This window comes from Artemia franciscana, chromosome 14, assembly GCF_032884065.1.
Source record: "Artemia franciscana chromosome 14, ASM3288406v1, whole genome shotgun sequence".
Lineage (NCBI taxonomy): Eukaryota > Metazoa > Arthropoda > Branchiopoda > Anostraca > Artemiidae > Artemia > Artemia franciscana.
The window spans coordinates 32,634,881-32,652,480 of NC_088876.1; the positions used below are offsets into that span (position 1 = coordinate 32,634,881).

Sequence of the window (17,600 nt, forward strand, 5' to 3'; positions counted from 1 at the left end):
TATGCTATATTTTTCAGAAAACTGCTTAATTGTTTGTTATAAAAGGAAATTTATAGAAATAATTTACTGCTCCTTCCAGAGAGTGTTCCTTAAGGTCCAAACTTCCCTTTGAGGTCCTTAGAAGGTCCAAACATTCTTTTGAGTTCCTTAAGAGGTTCAAACATTTCTTTGACATTGGATGCTGGTGTTTTTAAGTGTTCTCTAAAATTATCTTTTCTTCTAACCATTTTTTGTCAACATTCCAAAAGAAATCTTTTAATTTGTCTCTTGCGTCAATATTATTTTCTTCTTGTGTTTCCTTAAGCAATATTGAATGCTGATGATTAAGGTTGTAATAGAGCCTGATTTCTAGCTTTGTATTTCTTATTTAGATTGGGTCAAAAGTCTTAGAAACGGCATACAATGACTGGGCAAATGCCCTTGAGAGAGCTGAGATTTGCCAGGAATTTTATGGTCCAGAATTTAAGATTTTTAAGGAAGAAGGAATATACACCCTGAACGATGCTGTAGCTAAACATCCGGATAAAAAAGTGGCCTTTTTAAATTATTTAAAAGAGGCGCTAGAACCTGTGATTGAGAAGTGAGTTTTTTTGTTTGTTTGTTATTTTTTTTCGTCAATATTTTAGTTTTTCGACGATTAGTGTCATAAATAATTTAGAACAGGTGAATTAGTTGATTGCGTGTCTCCCTAATATAAAAAAAAAATGTAAAAACGGTGACATAGTATTATTTTGGTACAGTGGCAGCGTTGCCAACGCAGTAAAATTGTACTCCTTTGGTACAGTTTAGAATTTTGTGAATTTAAAAAATTGAAAATTATTTGGTACAGTACAAATTTTCTGGTCATTTTGGTTTTACTTGCTCCTTTCTAATTTGAATATATGTTTAAGTTTGAGTTTTTCCAAAATGTTTTTTTTTTTTGTTATAGAAGATTTTTAAGCTGCTGTTCAGATGGTATATATTAATCTCTTGTTGTACCATTTTAGTTGGAATACTGGAATAGTTCATTTTGAATCGTTGGCAACGCTGTACAGTAGTACTGTGACACGTGGTGATACAGTTGTATTATTACAATCTTTTGCAAACATGTCATATTATATTCTAATCTCTTTCATTAAATAGCTGCAGGGGGACAGAGGTTTGCTCGATGAAAAGAAAGATTTTTTTTTAATCTTCTTTGCAGAACAACTTTAATTTTTCTCTATTTTTTTTCCATTATGTACAAATTACTATTGTAATTTTTTTGCCGCAATGCATAGCATTTAAAGCGAAGCAATTAAGAATCCAAGACTTACTTGACAGCTATCAAACGGAATTGTATTTCTTTAAAAGCTCGGAAACAACCAATTTGTCAACAAATAGATGGTGTTTTGAAACCCCTCCTACTTTTGCTCAAGCCTTTCAACTTTCAGGGATCTCTAGTTTCAGTCAGCAAACGATATATGAAAATATTGAAGGGGTTTGGAGAGGGAAACGAATTTTCCCAAAGTTGTGATCTATCGAGATCGTTTTTTGGCACCGGAAAATCGTACCGTAACAGTTTTCAGAAAAAATATACTGCAGTTTTAGAGAAAAATTTAAAGATAAGCAAATATTTGTGCAATTATTGCTCCTTTAATAATATAAGATAAAAAAAAGGTCGGGGTATTGTTCTTCTTACAATTCATTTAAGATTGTTTGTGTGATTCTATGACGGATTATTTAAGTTGGCATGTGACATACGATTAAGCTTTCCATAGGCTAATTTGAGGAAGTCATTAAAAACAATCAGTGGGAGAAATTTGAAAAGAAGATTCTTGTGAAGCGATTTTCAAAGGGAAACAAATGTCTAGTAGAGAAAATATTTGTATATCTGCTTGAATGTCATAGAACCTGTCATAAAATAATTTTTGTTTTTGCATTTTGAAATTGAATTCTAAAAAAAAAGAAAAAAAACTTTTTTGTATCGATCTTTAAATATTGAACGACGGTTAACATCATCATAAAACGTAAGAAACATCAGCTGAACATACCTTTGATGGTAACTCCCAGCATGTAAGGTTCCTTAATTTTGAATTATTCAGTTGTAATTTTAAATTTCTTAATTTTAAAACGTAAGAAACAACAGCTCTGATGTTTATCTTTGATGGCGATTCCCAACATGTAAGGTTCTTTAATTTTGAATTATTCAATTGTAATTTTAAATTTCTTAATTTTAAAACGTAAGAAACAACAGCTTTGATGTTTATCTTTGATGGCGATTCCCAACATGTAAGGTTCTTTAATTTTGAATTATTCAATTGTAATTTTAAATTCCTTAATTTTAAAACGTAAGAAACAACAGCTTTGATGTTTATCTTTGATGGCGATTCCCAACATGTAAGGTTCCTTAATTTTGAATTATTCAATTGTAATTTTAAATTTCTTAATTTTAAAACGTAAGAAACAAAAGCTTTGATGTTTATCTTTGATGGCGATTCCCAATATGTAAGGTTCCTTAATTTTGAATTATTCAATTGTAATTTTAAATTTCTTAATTTTAAAACGTAAGAAACAACAGCTTTGATGTTTATCTTTGATGGCGATTCCCAACATGTAAGGTTCTTTAATTTTGAATTATTCAATTGTAATTTTAAATTCCTTAATTTTAAAACGTAAGAAACAACAGCTTTGATGTTTATCTTTGATGGCGATTCCCAACATGTAAGGTTCCTTAATTTTGAATTGTTCGATCTTAATTTTAAATTCCTCAATTTATGAAATATTAATTCAATTTTTAATTTTAAATTCCTTAATTTTAAAATGTAAGAAGCATCAGCTAAACATACCTTTGATGGTGATTTCCAACATGTAAGATTCCTTAATTTTGAATTATTCAGTTGTTATTTTAAATTTCTTAATTTTAAAACGTAAGAAACAACAGCTTTGATGTTTATCTTTGATGGCGATTCCCAACATGTAAGATTCCTTAATTTTGAATTATTCAGTTGTAATTTTAAATTTCTTAATTTTAAAACGTAAGAAACAACAGCTTTGATGTTTATCTTTCATGGCGATTCCCAACATGTAAGGTTCCTTAATTTTGAATTATTCGATCTTAATTTTAAATTCCTTAATTTTAAAACGTAAGAAGTATCAGCTAAACATACCTTTGATGGTGATTTCCAACATGTAAGATTCCTTAATTTTGAATTATTCAGTTGTAATTTTAAATTTCTTAATTTTAAAACGTAAGAAACAACAGCTTTGATGTTTATATTTGATGGCGATTCCCAACATGTAAGGTTCCTTAATTTTGAATTATTCAATCTTAATGTTAAATTCCTCAATTTTAAAACGTATATAATATCAGCTGAACACACCTTTGACGGTGATTCCCAACATGTAAGATTCATTAGTTTTGAATTATTCAATTTTAATTTTAAATTCTTTAATTTTAAAACGTAAGAAACATCAGCTCAACATACATTTGATGGTGATTCCGAACATTTAAGATTCCTTAATTTTAAATGTTCAGTACTTTTTTGGATTGATAGAAGCGATATTACCTCAGTCAAGCTGCGATCTCTGCCATTTTTTGGTGCAAAGCACCAATGTTGGTCCAAAGAAGACCAGAATGTTATCGTTAAAAAATGTTGAGATCGCCAATTTACTTATCGCCAGTTTATTTATAACTATCAAAAGTATTTATATAACCTTTTTACTCGAGCCTTTTTACCTCTTTACTAACCTCTATAACCTCTTTTCTTACCGTCGAGTAACCTCTTTACTCGACGGTGGTGCCGTGAAAGATTTATCCAGTCGATACGAAATATATGATATATTATTAATAAATATATTTATATAATTATTATTAATAATATATTAATATAAATATATTAATAAATATATATTAATAAATTAATTAATAAATATATTAATATAGACTATTTTTTAAGCCTCATGTCAATAAGTTGAATCATTTGAAACTTCTTAGTAGTCTATTGTTTTATTCAAACTATTAGGGCCAAGTTACTCCATATTTATGTGGAGGAGGGAGGAATGGAACTTAAAAATAGCCCTTTTAGGTCCAAATTCTCTAGCTTTCAGTGAGAGGTCCAGATAAATATGGAGGGGTGGAAAAACATTTACTATTCAGTGAAACCCATTTTGACTAGGCTTTCATTACATGCACATGATTGCCTAAACATAATGTGAATGGGGAATCTCCTATTACAAGATTTGTTTTAGCCTCTCTTGAAAAATATAGAAGTTATAACCCTGAAGTTCAGTTTTGACAGCTCACCCTGCAAACGCTCTCACCCCCTCCCATACACACACGCACATTAAAGAGAGGCCGGGATCAGAGAGTTCGCGGCAATAAAGCTCATGTATAGAGCGACCCTTTTGACTAAAAACCGAATATCCGAAAATGGAAATTTGATTAATACAAATACATCAAAAGAATCCGCTTTTAATTCCGATTCCGAATTGGTAAAATTGAACAGTGTTAAATTTCCAGTCGAAATTTTCTAGCGTAAAAAGTGATATACAATTTTTGAAAAAGGGGTTATGTGCTTCTTAGAAAATTTGAAGTGCTCCTTTGAAAATTGAAACTCTTGATCAAAATTTCACCTTGGAATTCGTACGACAACCCTAAAACAGAAGTTACCCAGGAAAGATGGTCATGAATGCCAGTTTGGATTTTTTTTTTGGGGGGGGGGGGGGGGGTAGCATCGACAGAATGCTCGGAGGTTGGCGGGGAATGGCAATTTTAATATCTGTTTTCAATATTAAAAGAATTAAGGATACAGCAAGACAACAATTTTGGCCAGGACAAGGTCATTTGCTATCGAGCGAACATTCTGTGGCAGCCAATAAGATTAAATATATTGAAAGAACTATAGGACCCTTAGAACTATAGCCTCGTGATCTCAAAGCTCATACTGGTGCGTGGAAGCGCATTCGTCACTAAGCATGAAAAGTACGTGCTACAAAAATCATGTTTGGTGCAAATTATATGTCTTAGGGTCTGCTCTCGAGTCACTAAAATTGCCCTCTGTCCGTGAGCGCAGATGAAAACTTATCTTCAAGTCTGGACACTCACTACTCGCGAGTTCGAAGCATCGTTGTTGAAGTTGAAGTTGAAGGAATTATGCTCTCCTCTGTTTACCACTTAAGAGCCTTCTTTGTAGAATCTGGAACTCCAATAACTGATTTCAAAGTCTAAAGTCTTGGTGGATTTCTTCTAAGTACTTTGTAACAAGTTGAAGTATCTGCACTTTGTCTTCTGATGTAGTGAGACCACCCAGAATGTATATGGCTTAATGCTTCTTACACGAAAAAATTCCACTATTTCCTTCCTTTCACTCGCATATCTATCACACTCGAGAAGTAAATGCTCAATAATTTCTTCAATGTCACAAAATTCACATCTTTCTGAAGCTCCTTCAAACCTTGCTTTTTAACTTTGAACCCTGACATGGCCAGATCTGAGTCTAAATACGATTCTCGATTGTCATCTATTCAAAAATTTATATATTACAACTTCTCTCTTGCGCCTCTCCTTTGTAGTTACAAACAAATTTCCTGATAACTTCAGGTTATCCTGGAAGCTTTGATCGCGGATTGTTTTAATCATTTGCTCTATTTGAGTTGCAATTCTTGGAGTAGGAACATCCAACTCACTCTGACCTTCTAGTGCGGCAGTTTTGGCTTCTCTATCTACTCTCACATTCCCTTTAATTCCCACATGGGCGGGAACCCACTGAAACGAAATCTTCCTTCTTTTTAACATCCCTAACAATTTTTGGTAGCAAGCCACTATTTCTCTTGATGGATCTCTAGACCTTCCAAAATTTTTTAATGCTTCCAAGACACTCATTGAGTCAGAACATATCAGAATGTCCTCATGGTCTTCCATACTTTCTGCAAACTCCAATGCTTTCAAAATGGCATATGCTTCAGCAACAAACACTGATACCTCAGGGTACAATTTATATTTTCTGACAACTTTCATTTTTGGAATCCAAAATGCAGCACCAACGGCTGTAGGGCTCTCCAACTTCGAACCGTCAGTATATATTTCAATGTAATTTTTATACTTGTCGTTTAGTATTATTTTGAGTTCCATGTCCATATCACGTTCTTTTGTAGGAAATAATAGATTGCATTTTGGCTCGATTATTTCCCAAGGAGCAATATCAGGAACTTCACATATGCTTAAAAATTCTGAAGTTTTTAAATTTACATCTTTGGATGCTGAAATTTCTGAAGCCTTTTCCCAAAAATTAAGTTGATTTCTAACCTTCTTTGGATTCTTGGTGCATGCTCTTCCTGTCTTTATGATCCGTGATTTCACAGGATGATTTTTACCCGCGAGCAATATTCTTCTAATGTATCTCAAAAAGGCTATGTTTCTTCTCGATTCAAGGTCTTCTAAGCCACTTTCCGATAGTAAAAAGGGAATTGGAGTCGTACTTCTACCTCCGTAAGCAGTTCTGATAGCTGAGTTTTGCAAGACATCCAGCTTACTCAAAAGTGATGGACTAGCAGATCCATATATCACCACAGCGTATTCTAATTTAGCTCGAATGTATTTTACATAAAAATCCAATAGCAGATCAGGGTGTAAACCATACATGGCAGCTGTAATTCCCTTTAAAATGTTCAGACGTTTCATGCAAGCGGTCTTTAATGATTGTACATGGCTATTCCAGCTTAACTGCTTATCAAAAACGCATCCCAGTATCTTTGATTCATTGACATATTCTATAGGTTGCCCATATATATGAAGCAATGGGGGTACCAGTATCTTTTTTCTTGTGAATATCATAGCTTTAGTCTTATTAGGTGAGAATCTAAGGTCAATATCATCTGCCCATCTTTGCAGCTGTTCCAAAACAGACTCCATATCATGTGAATCTCTTCCATAGAGCGGCCCAACACCCAGACATTGTTATCGTCCGCAAATATACAGCCTTTTTCAGCACTCTCTTCTATTGGGATATTATATTCTCCAATATTGTAGAGGTCCGGCCCCAAGGCAGACCCTTGGGGGACGCCTCGCTTAATTTCTACTATAACATCTGATAGTTCACCCTTAACTCTGACTTTGATGGTCCTCTGCTTCATATAATCTTCAACAAATGCAATTAAACTTCCCTTAAAACCAGCTTCAATTAGACCAGACAAAATTTGTCTATGGACTATATTGTTGAATGCACCTTCAACGTCTAACATAACCAATAACATTATCCAATTGTTTTGCATTGCGTAAAGTGCGTCCTGCTTTATGCAATTAAGGCACTCAATAGTGCTCCTCTTCCGTCTGAAGCCACATTGAATATCCTTCAGCAATTTCCTTCTTTCAATCTCAAAATTAAGCCTTTTCTTGACAATCCTTTCATAAACCTTGCCTAAAACAGGCAAAAGTGATATCATTCGGTGATTTTCTAATTTGGATAGATCTTTGCCACCTTTTGGTATCATAACAGCTTCAGCATACTTCCATACTGTAGGAAATTTGCCTTGAGACCAGGCAAGGTTCAATATATCTAGTAGAGCTGAGGTCCAATTTGGTGGTAATGATCTAACAAAATGCGGATGAATAAGATCAGGGCCTGGAGAGGTAAGTGGTAAACCCTTGATTATATCTTCAAGCTCTTTGAGTGTGAAAGGCTGGTTATATTCTTCCTTTCCACCTTGAGAGGAGAGAAATTTAATTTTCCTTTTAATCCTTTGGCTTTCGACATCGTTAGGATCTGCCTTTCCAATGGATTTAATTAAATGGGCGGCACCAGCATTTGCTTTCTCTTTGTCTTCTACCAGTGCTTTATCTTCAAATATTAAAGGTGGGTTCTGTCTAGGGACGGGCATCTTGTTTGATATACTCTTAATGAACTGATAGACCTTGCTTGCTGGCTTTCTAAAGTCTAATGATGCTAAAAACAAATTCCAGGCTTCTCTTTTGGACTTTAACACAATTCTTTTAAAACTTGCATAAGCTTTTTTATATTCAATAAAATCTGAGAGAGAATTATATCTTCTGTACAGCATACGTTTTTGGCAGACCTCTTTCTTTGCATTCAGGCACTCCTCATTCCACCAAGCAGACTTTTTTCTTTTTGAAAATCCAACGGGACCAAATGGTACTATTTCTTTAGCTGTGCAAACAAGATGGTCTTGAAATGCTTCTATTTTCTTATCTATTTCTGCTTCCCCCTCAATAACAGCTCTGATATTGACATCCTTCAGCTTAGCAGTTAGATCATCCCAATTGACATTTCCAGTTCTGAACTTATCTCTTCTTTCATTAATTCCAGTAGGATATTTACTGCCTATTTCCACAATCACTGGGTTATGATCACTATGGAGAACAAGGTCCTGTAAAATGTCAACAACTAATGAGCAGGAAATTCTTGGGTTAGCCATAACCAAATCGATGGTTGTAGAGTCTCCTGTTTGAGGATTTATTCTGGTAGGTAATCCTTTAGGAGTTGACAGAATCATATTGGTAGATAGGAGTGTAGCTTCAATACTCCTACCTGATTTATTTATCACATTACATCTGCACCATAAATTACTATGGGCATTAAAATCTCCTAAAATGATGATATCATCTGAATTTGGTATTTGTTGATAAACTTCCTCTATTATTTGGCCAATTATTCCATTAGATCCTGAAGGGTTGTATATATTAACAATATACAATCCCTTTCCTCTTGGTAGAACTAGCTTAACCGCCATCAATTCTATCCTGTCCCCCACTTCTTCATCCAATTCTAATTCAATTTCAGTAAAATGAAATTTCTGTTTGATTCCAATCAACACTCCTCCTTTACTGGTGTGGATTCTGTCTTGTCTGATCACATTGTACCCATGGAATTCTGGTTTTATATGGGGCTTTAACCAAGTCTCCTGAATACAAAATATATCAATTTTATTTTCTAGGCAACTCATGAGAAACAAATCCTTCTTTTCTTTCATAACTGAACATGCATTCCAAGAAATTATTCTCATGTTCATGGTTGTGTTGGTGCAGCTGACCCTATCATCATCTCTACTTGGCACACATCAGCAATATCTTTCATTTCTAATTTGCATATTTTCATTGTTTCTACAAAGTTACAAAGCTTCTTGATTTTTTCATCTAGTGAGAGAGATCCAATATTCAACATGTCTTGGGATAATAGCAGTCCTACTACAATTGTTTTAGTAGTATTCCTGACAATTTCATCTCTTAACTGACTCATTGTTCTATTGACAATGATGGACTCTGGTTTTAGCGTTCTAGAAGCTTCATTTTGCACTATCTGTGCATAACTTTTATATGCTACTCTGGCTCTACTATATCCCATCTGATACTTTTCTGCTACCATTAATATTTCCCTGTTTTCCCTTCTAACAGGACAAGCTGAGGATGTAGTTGAATGTCTACCCTTGCAATTAGCACAACAGTACTGCCTAGCTGGATCATTAATTTCTTTGTCTTTCAATGAGCATTCTTTTGAAAAATGATTGCCTGAGCATCTCAGGCAGGTAAATTCTTTTGCTCTGCAGTCTTTCTGTAAGTGTCCATAACGTTGGCATTTATAGCATTGCAACACCCTTCGATTATATATAAAAACTTCTTTTTTTCTTCCTGAACACCACACATTTGGGGGAAGAAATGGGCTCTCAAATTCCACCAATACAGAATAGCTGTTCTCCAGCTTTTTATCTTCACGATTATATCTTTTTTGGCGCAACACTTCAATTATTGGGAATGGTGAGTCAATGCTTTCTTTAATTTGTTCATCAGTCAGGTATAAAGGAATTCCTTTGATGATGCCCCTGCATGTTTTTGGCTTTCTTGCTGTCCTAACAGATACATTTGCAACTCTATCTATCTGCATACATTCCTTGGCATCTTCATCATTTTGTAGGAACATAATCATTTTTGTTCTATCATGATTTATCTCAAATTCAATTTTTTTAATCTTGGTCTTTTCCTTCAGAAACTTGGAAATCTCATAATCACCGCTAAACTTTTCATTGATATTGTTCACTTGAAGCATGACTTGATTGTTAAAGATTTCTTGTTCTGGGATTTCCACCTGTGCTTTAGTGTGAGCTCTGATCTCTTGCTTTCTAGACTGTCTCACATCTGAAGTACCTGGTGATGCATTACACCACTTTTGTTTTTGTGTGTGGTTTGAAATGTCCATAAGGCCCTCAGCCACAGCTGGATTTATAACTTCATTAAGGTCACTTTCACATTCATTCAGTGGATCTTCATCTTGAGGAAGAACCTCAAATTTGTTATGAGTTGGTATATTTGCATATACATTAGGAAATTGTGGCATTTGCTTTGGGACTTTTAGCATGGTTCTTGTTTGATTGTCCTTTTGGTAAATATTTTGCAGGTTGGGAATCATTCTAGGCATCTGTCCCTGGTTTGTAGTACCTGTTGCATATTGAATACTTGTTCCTGGGGCAGTTTGATTACTGGTTGACTGATTAGTCATATAAACTGGAAAAGGATAAAAAGGAACTTGCATGTTATGATTAACAAACTGACTTACTGGTAGTGTTAGAGGAATAGGTGATAGATTGTTCTGGTACATGCCCACTGGCAATGTCTCTTGGTTTGATGGTAAGCTGTTCTGAAGTATAGGCTGCATGACATTCTGTTGGTTCATGAGGAAAGAAGGGCTTAATGCTTCAAGTTCACTAGGTCCATTAACATTCATGGCTGGTGAGAGAAGAATTTGTCCAGGATCCATATCAGACCCTTTTTAGGTGCCTTAGCACCTGTTCCTCCTCACTTTAATAGCTCACTAGTACTCTTTTAATACACCATACAATCAAGTTTCTCAAATTCTCACTAAACAAAATAAGTCTATAAAATAATTTTAATACCACCTCAGCAACTCTTCATATTTCCAAATAGGCTAATTCTTCCAAAGTTAAAAGAAAGCATTCACGCTTTTTCAGATTCAAATTTTCCGCCTCTACTAGAAGCATCGTTCGTTGCTGCCACCTCCTTGTTCAAAGCGTCTACCTACCTGAAGCTGGAATAAAAATCGAAACGTTGAGTTGCCGTATCAACCGTTTTATGAACTCTTTTTTCACCAGTGCATTTAATCGTTCGTAACTCATCGATTTGATGTTGTAAAATGCGTAATTTAGTTGCGTCTTAGGCCAAAATTATGAGAGTTGTTTTTATTTAATGAATCTTGAATCTTTTTAAATCGGCTGCATTGTCTATCAACGGTTGGCTACGGCCAGCCAATGACGAAATTTTCAAAGCATATGCAATAATTAGGTCACACATTTAATGATCTAAAATTTTTATTTGACTGGATAAGTTGCATTTGCTAAACCAGCCGAGGGGTTGTAAACTTTTCTTATTGTTACACCTATGGGATCATTATGAATTTCAGTTACAGAATACAAGTAATTTTTTCTTTCTTGTAGGGGCTTATTTCAACACAGCGTTGTGCATAGGCTTTTGTTTGAATACTTAAGTATGTGCGGTGAAAAAGAAAAAGAAGAATTAATTCAGTCACTACGAGGAGCATGCGTTGAAATGCTTCATACGAGGGATGGTGCACGAATAACAATGATCTGTCTTTGGCATGGAACTACCAAGGTTTGTAGAAAATGCTTGATAATTTATCCCCTCCCCCTTAAATTCAAATACGAGTGTCTTGCTGATCATCAGAATAATATCTTAATCGTATTTCATTTTTACTTTCACTAAACTAATTTAGTTTTCAGCCTGAAAAGTAAGCTCTTTGGCAAAAACACCACGAAGACCCTCTGCTTTTTGATTAAGCATAGACCAGCTTGATATTTTATTTTTCCGGTGAGTTTTAAAGTGCTTTCAACTGCATTTCATGCGTAAAAACTTAGGCTTAAGTGCAAGCAGAGGGGATTGCCACAAGGGAAGTAATCATGATTATATGGAAAATTGGGCTAATTGCTCAAAAAAGTTTCATTTTGCTTCTTCGGCAACGTGGTACACTAAATTCAAAAATTAGTCCGTCATTTTTCTTTCATCTGTAATTTTTAAGGTTGTGTTTAGGGGACATTTCGCTATTTATGGGAATTATATATGAGTGTATATTTATATTAAACTGTCAATTCATATTCATTTGTTTTGTTGTTGTTTTTTTTAGTAAAGTGCAAACTATGTCCTGGTCTTGAGAAGGCATGGCGGTTGTTAGCAATTTGCATTTCTGCTCGTTTTGAATTTGAGTCCGTTATTTATTGTAATTTCTGTTTGTTTTGGGGTTTTGTGTTATTTAGTGATGGTTATTCGTGGTAATTTTGCCCTTGGAAGATTATTTAAATTTATTTCTGCTCATTTTTGATTATCAAAAATGATTATCAAATGAACACATATATGTTCATCATCAGCAGTAAAACTAAAAGACATCACTCAAAACAATCAAAATTTATACCCAATAAACTAATTACATATAGTTTATCGCTCTTATTTATTTCAATGTAACAGCGGAAGCCAATCTCCTTGACCTTTTCGGTTCCGGCTCATTAGATTTATCTGACAAATTTCAGTTTAGAATAGTAAACATGGATGATGAAAATAGTGGAACTTGACTCATTCTGATTGGCTGTAATCGAAAATCCTAGACTTTGGGTTCTAGAGTCTAGAACTAAATGCTTAGCTGTAGCTTGTCTAGCCAAGCACTAAATTTTACTTGTGAACCGTAGTTGTCTAGACATTGATGTCTGGCCAGACACATGTCTAGACATGGGGTTCTAGCTAGACAAGCATGTGAACGCCGCTTTATCGTTTCACGATACGTAAATGACGTCAGAGGCTAGTAGGATTAATGCTTGAAGCGGTTTGGATTAGTTGTCTAATAAGTTCCACCTGCTAAACCTGGAAAATGCAGAACTACTAAGGATAAGCACCGTCATATATAAGAGACTGCAATTGCAAAATGTAACACACCTTCAGGGATTTATAAATAAGCTAGGTTTACAGTTATGTACTACATAAGCTATGATTATAGTTATATATTACATTATGTTACCGTCATAGATAAGGGGCAGCAATTGCAAAATGTAACACACCTTCAGGGATTTATAAATAAGCTAGGCTTACAGTTATATACTACATAAGCTATGATTATAGTTATAGATTACAGTATGTTACCGTCACAAATAAGGGGTTATATTTTACATTATGTTACCGTCATATATAAGGGGCAGCAATTGCAAAATGTAACACACCTTCAGGGATTTATAAATAAGCTAGGCTTACAGGTATATACTACATAAGCTATGATTATAGTTTTATATTACAGTATGTTACCGTCATATATAAGGGGCAGCAATTGCAAAATGTAACACACCTTCAGGGATTTATAAATAAGCTAGGTTTACAGTTATGTACTACATAAGCTATGATTATAGTTATATATTACAGTATTTTACCGTCATATATAAGGGGCAGCAATTGCAAAATGTAACACACCTTCAGGGATTTATAAATAAGCTAGGTTTACAGTTATGTACTACATAAGCTATGATTATAGTTATATATTACATTATGTTACCGTCATATATAAGGGGCAGCAATTGCAAAATGTAATACACCTTCAGGGATTTATAAATAAGCTAGGCTTACAGGTATATACTACATAAGCTATGATTATAGTTATATATTACAGTATGTTACCGTCATATATAAGGGGCAGCAATTGCAAAATGTAACACACCTTCAGGGATTTATAAATAAGCTAGGTTTACAGTTATGTACTACATAAGCTATGATTATAGTTATATATTACAGTATGTTACCGTCATATATAAGGGGCAGCAATTGCAAAATGTAACACACCTTCAGGGATTTATAAATAAGCTAGGTTTACAGTTATGTACTACATAAGCTATGATTATAGTTATATATTACATTATGTTACCGTCATATATAAGGGGCAGCAATTGCAAAATGTAACACACCTTCAGGGATTTATAAATAAGCTAGGTTTACAGTTATGTACTACATAAGCTATGATTATAGTTATATATTACATTATGTTACCGTCATATATAAGGGGCAGCAATTGCAAAATGTAACACACCTTCAGGGATTTATAAATAAGCTAGGTTTACAGTTATGTAAAACATAAGCTATGATTATTGTTATATATTACATTATGCTACCGTCATATATAAGGGGCAGCAATTACAAAATGTAACACATCTTCAGGGATTTATAAATAAGCTAGGCTTACAGTTATATACTATATAAGCTATGATTATAGTTATATATTACAGTATGTTACCGTCATATATAAGGGGCAGCAATTGCAAAATGTAACACACCTTCAGGGATTTATAAATAAGCTAGGTTTACAGTTATGTACTACATAAGCTATGATTATAGTTATATATTACATTATGTTACCGTCATATATAAGGGGCAGCAATTGCAAAATGTAACACACCTTCAGGGATTTATAAATAAGCTAGGTTTACAGTTATGTACTACATAAGCTATGATTATAGTTATATATTACATTATGTTACCGTCATATATAAGGGGCAGCAATTGCAAAATGTAACACACCTTCAGGGATTTATAAATAAGCTAGGCTTACAGTTATATACTACATAAGCTATGATTATAGTTATATATTACATTATGTTACTGTCATATATAAGGGACAGCAATTGCAAAATGTAACACACCTTCAGGGATTTATAAATAAGCTAGGCTTACAGGTATATACTACATAAGCTATGATTATAGTTATATATTACAGTATGTTACCGTCATATATAAGGGGCAGCAATTGCAAAATGTAACACACCTTCAGGGATTTATAAATAAGCTAGGTTTACAGTTATGTACTACATAAGCTATGATTATAGTTATATATTACAGTATTTTACCGTCATATATAAGGGGCAGCAATTGCAAAATGTAACACACCTTCAGGGATTTATAAATAAGCTAGGTTTACAGTTATGTACTACATAAGCTATGATTATAGTTATATATTACATTATGTTACCGTCATATATAAGGGGCAGCAATTGCAAAATGTAATACACCTTCAGGGATTTATAAATAAGCTAGGCTTACAGGTATATACTACATAAGCTATGATTATAGTTATATATTACATTATGTTACCGTCATATATAAGGGGCAGCAATTGCAAAATGTAACACACCTTCAGGGATTTATAAATAAGCTAGGTTTACAGTTATGTACTACATAAGCTATGATTATAGTTATATATTACAGTATGTTACCGTCATATATAAGAGGCAGCAATTGCAAAATGTAACACACCTTCAGGGATTTATAAATAAGCTAGGCTTACAGTTATATACTACATAAGCTATGATTATAGTTATATATTACAGTATGGTACCGTCATATATAAGAAGCAGCAATTGTAAAATGTAACACACCTTTAGGGATTTATAAATAAGCTAGGTTTACATTGGAATACACGTGATTAATGTCTTTTTTTACCTAGTTGTGTGTAGCGTTTCAGTTGACAAGTTACCGGATAAGTATTTAAGTTGTTATCATTTACGGATTACACCCGGAAAACTTAATATTAAGCGGATAAGTCAGATAAAGTATGCTCGAACGCACTACAATTATTGTTGGATCCGTTTTTGTTTTCCACAGTATAAATATATACTGACATTAGCGAAAAGTCCGATACTCTCCATTTAGGAATTTTGAAACATATCTAAAACCACCCAAGCTAAAACATTCTTCATGACCCCTCCTTCGCGCAGGCGCAATGACAAATGCTTAGCGCATCACGACGAGAAAGTATTGCTCTGACGGTCTGGGAACTTCCCAAACAGCGCGGAATGAATGTGTGTCATCTTTGGAGAAACTTTTCGCTACTGGTCGTATTTATATGTTTGTATCCTGATGTTTTCATTCCAAACGACTAAAGTGAGTGCCATAGACGAAATAGATAACTTTTTAGCATTGGCAATAAATTTATTTGTCGTCTATTTGTGCCTCAGGGAAAAGTTTCTATTTAACCATTTTTAGCTTGTGTGAATGAAAAAAGGTTTTAAGAAAAAAAACTTATTATTGCTAATCACTGGGTGTGTTTTTTTTTTTTTTTTTTTTTTTTTTTTTTTTTTTTTTTTTTTTTTTTTTTTTTTTTTTTTTTTTTTTTTTTTCACTGTTCTGGTCAATTTTAGGATAGGAAGGCCATTGGCAAAAGTTTCAAGACTCACGTTCTAAAAATTTGTATGGAAGAACATGGTTATATGGCACTATTGGCACTGTTTGATTGTATGGATGATACGGTATTTGTTGCAAAGGTAAACTCTATTGGAGGTTCTTAGTTTTATCATAAACTTTTTTGTGTTTCACTTAACAATAATTTTCATTCTTAATGATCTCTGTCATAAATTTAACAGTTTTTAAGCCATAAAAATAAACTACTAATACTGTTGCACTAAGCCGCATGAGGCCAACACAGCTACGCATGCTTCTCCATCCTAATCTATGCAGTCTCTCTCTTTACACCCTCAGAGGAAGTTCCCATTTCCCTAAAATATTTCTTTATGACATCCTCCCACCCCAACCGCGGACGATTAAATAGAACGAAATACGAATTAAAATATGCTTGAAATTCAAAATGAGAGAAATATTCGTAAACTTGCCAATGTTTTTTTCAGACAACAAATATAAAAAAGAAAAAAATATATAACGTATATTGTTTTGTGAGGACAAGAGAAGAAAAAATTGCGTCCTTCCCTCTAATACAAAATTTTAATTCCTTTCCCCCCTCAAAAAAATAAATTTTTTATCTAATTATAAAATGCTTTACCTTTTAACAAAACGCACTGACTGCGGCATTTCTATAGTGAAATACAGTCACTTGTGTTTAGACAAAGGACGCATGCTCTTGTCAGTGAACCCAAAAGCCAACTGGCTGACCTTGGTCTCCACTCTCTGGAAAACCACTTTTCTATCCCCTCAATAGTAGTTATAGCATCTCCTGTTTTCAGAGTAACTATTGGCTGGATGTAAGAATTGTCATCCAGAGCCAACCCAGCTCTAAATGGGTACCTTGGGGAATGTAAACAGGAAAGCTGTGAGAAAGCACAGGATGGCTCCCCCCCCCCTCTTATTGCACTTCCTAGCTGTAGGACCATAAAACGGAGATCAGCACCACTGGTAGGGACTATACAATCGAATGCCGTATTCTTTACCCGTTTTTTTTTATTGGCTTAATGTATCCCATGAAAATTGTCAGTTATATAAATATGGCAGATGCAATTGACGATGAGACAAAAATCAAGATTTTTTGTTCCTTTTTTATCCTGTAATTAGTTTCCAAGTCGATGGAGGTGTTTGGGGTCCTCAAGCCTTAATATTTTTCTGTGTTTTAACCATGAATTGCATGTATTTTTTTTAGTGTCAGACATGTTCATAAATTCTATCAATGCGAAAAAAAACGAAAGAAGCCTCATAAATCACCAAAACAGACTGGCTAGTAAAATAAGGCCGATATCCCTTACCTACTAATAGCAACATTTACGTCCATTTATAGCAGCAAAAAGAAGGAAACACACATATAAGAATAAAACAATAGAACGAATTGAAAAAGATTCTGATGAAGTTTGAATAG

The 17,600-nt window shown here is 33.9% G+C and overlaps 1 protein-coding gene across 1 annotated transcript in view; it reads left to right on the forward strand.

The window, feature by feature from the left end:
* The window catches only part of LOC136035599 (pumilio homolog 3-like), a gene marked incomplete in the record, with an annotated part of 52,801 nt that overhangs the window by 28,544 nt on the left and 6,657 nt on the right, over window positions 1-17,600 (forward strand). Inside the window, 3 exon segments of the mRNA XM_065717478.1 lie at window positions 372-580; window positions 11,419-11,593; window positions 16,162-16,284. Of these exon segments, the coding sequence (XP_065573550.1) occupies window positions 372-580; window positions 11,419-11,593; window positions 16,162-16,284 (507 nt within the window).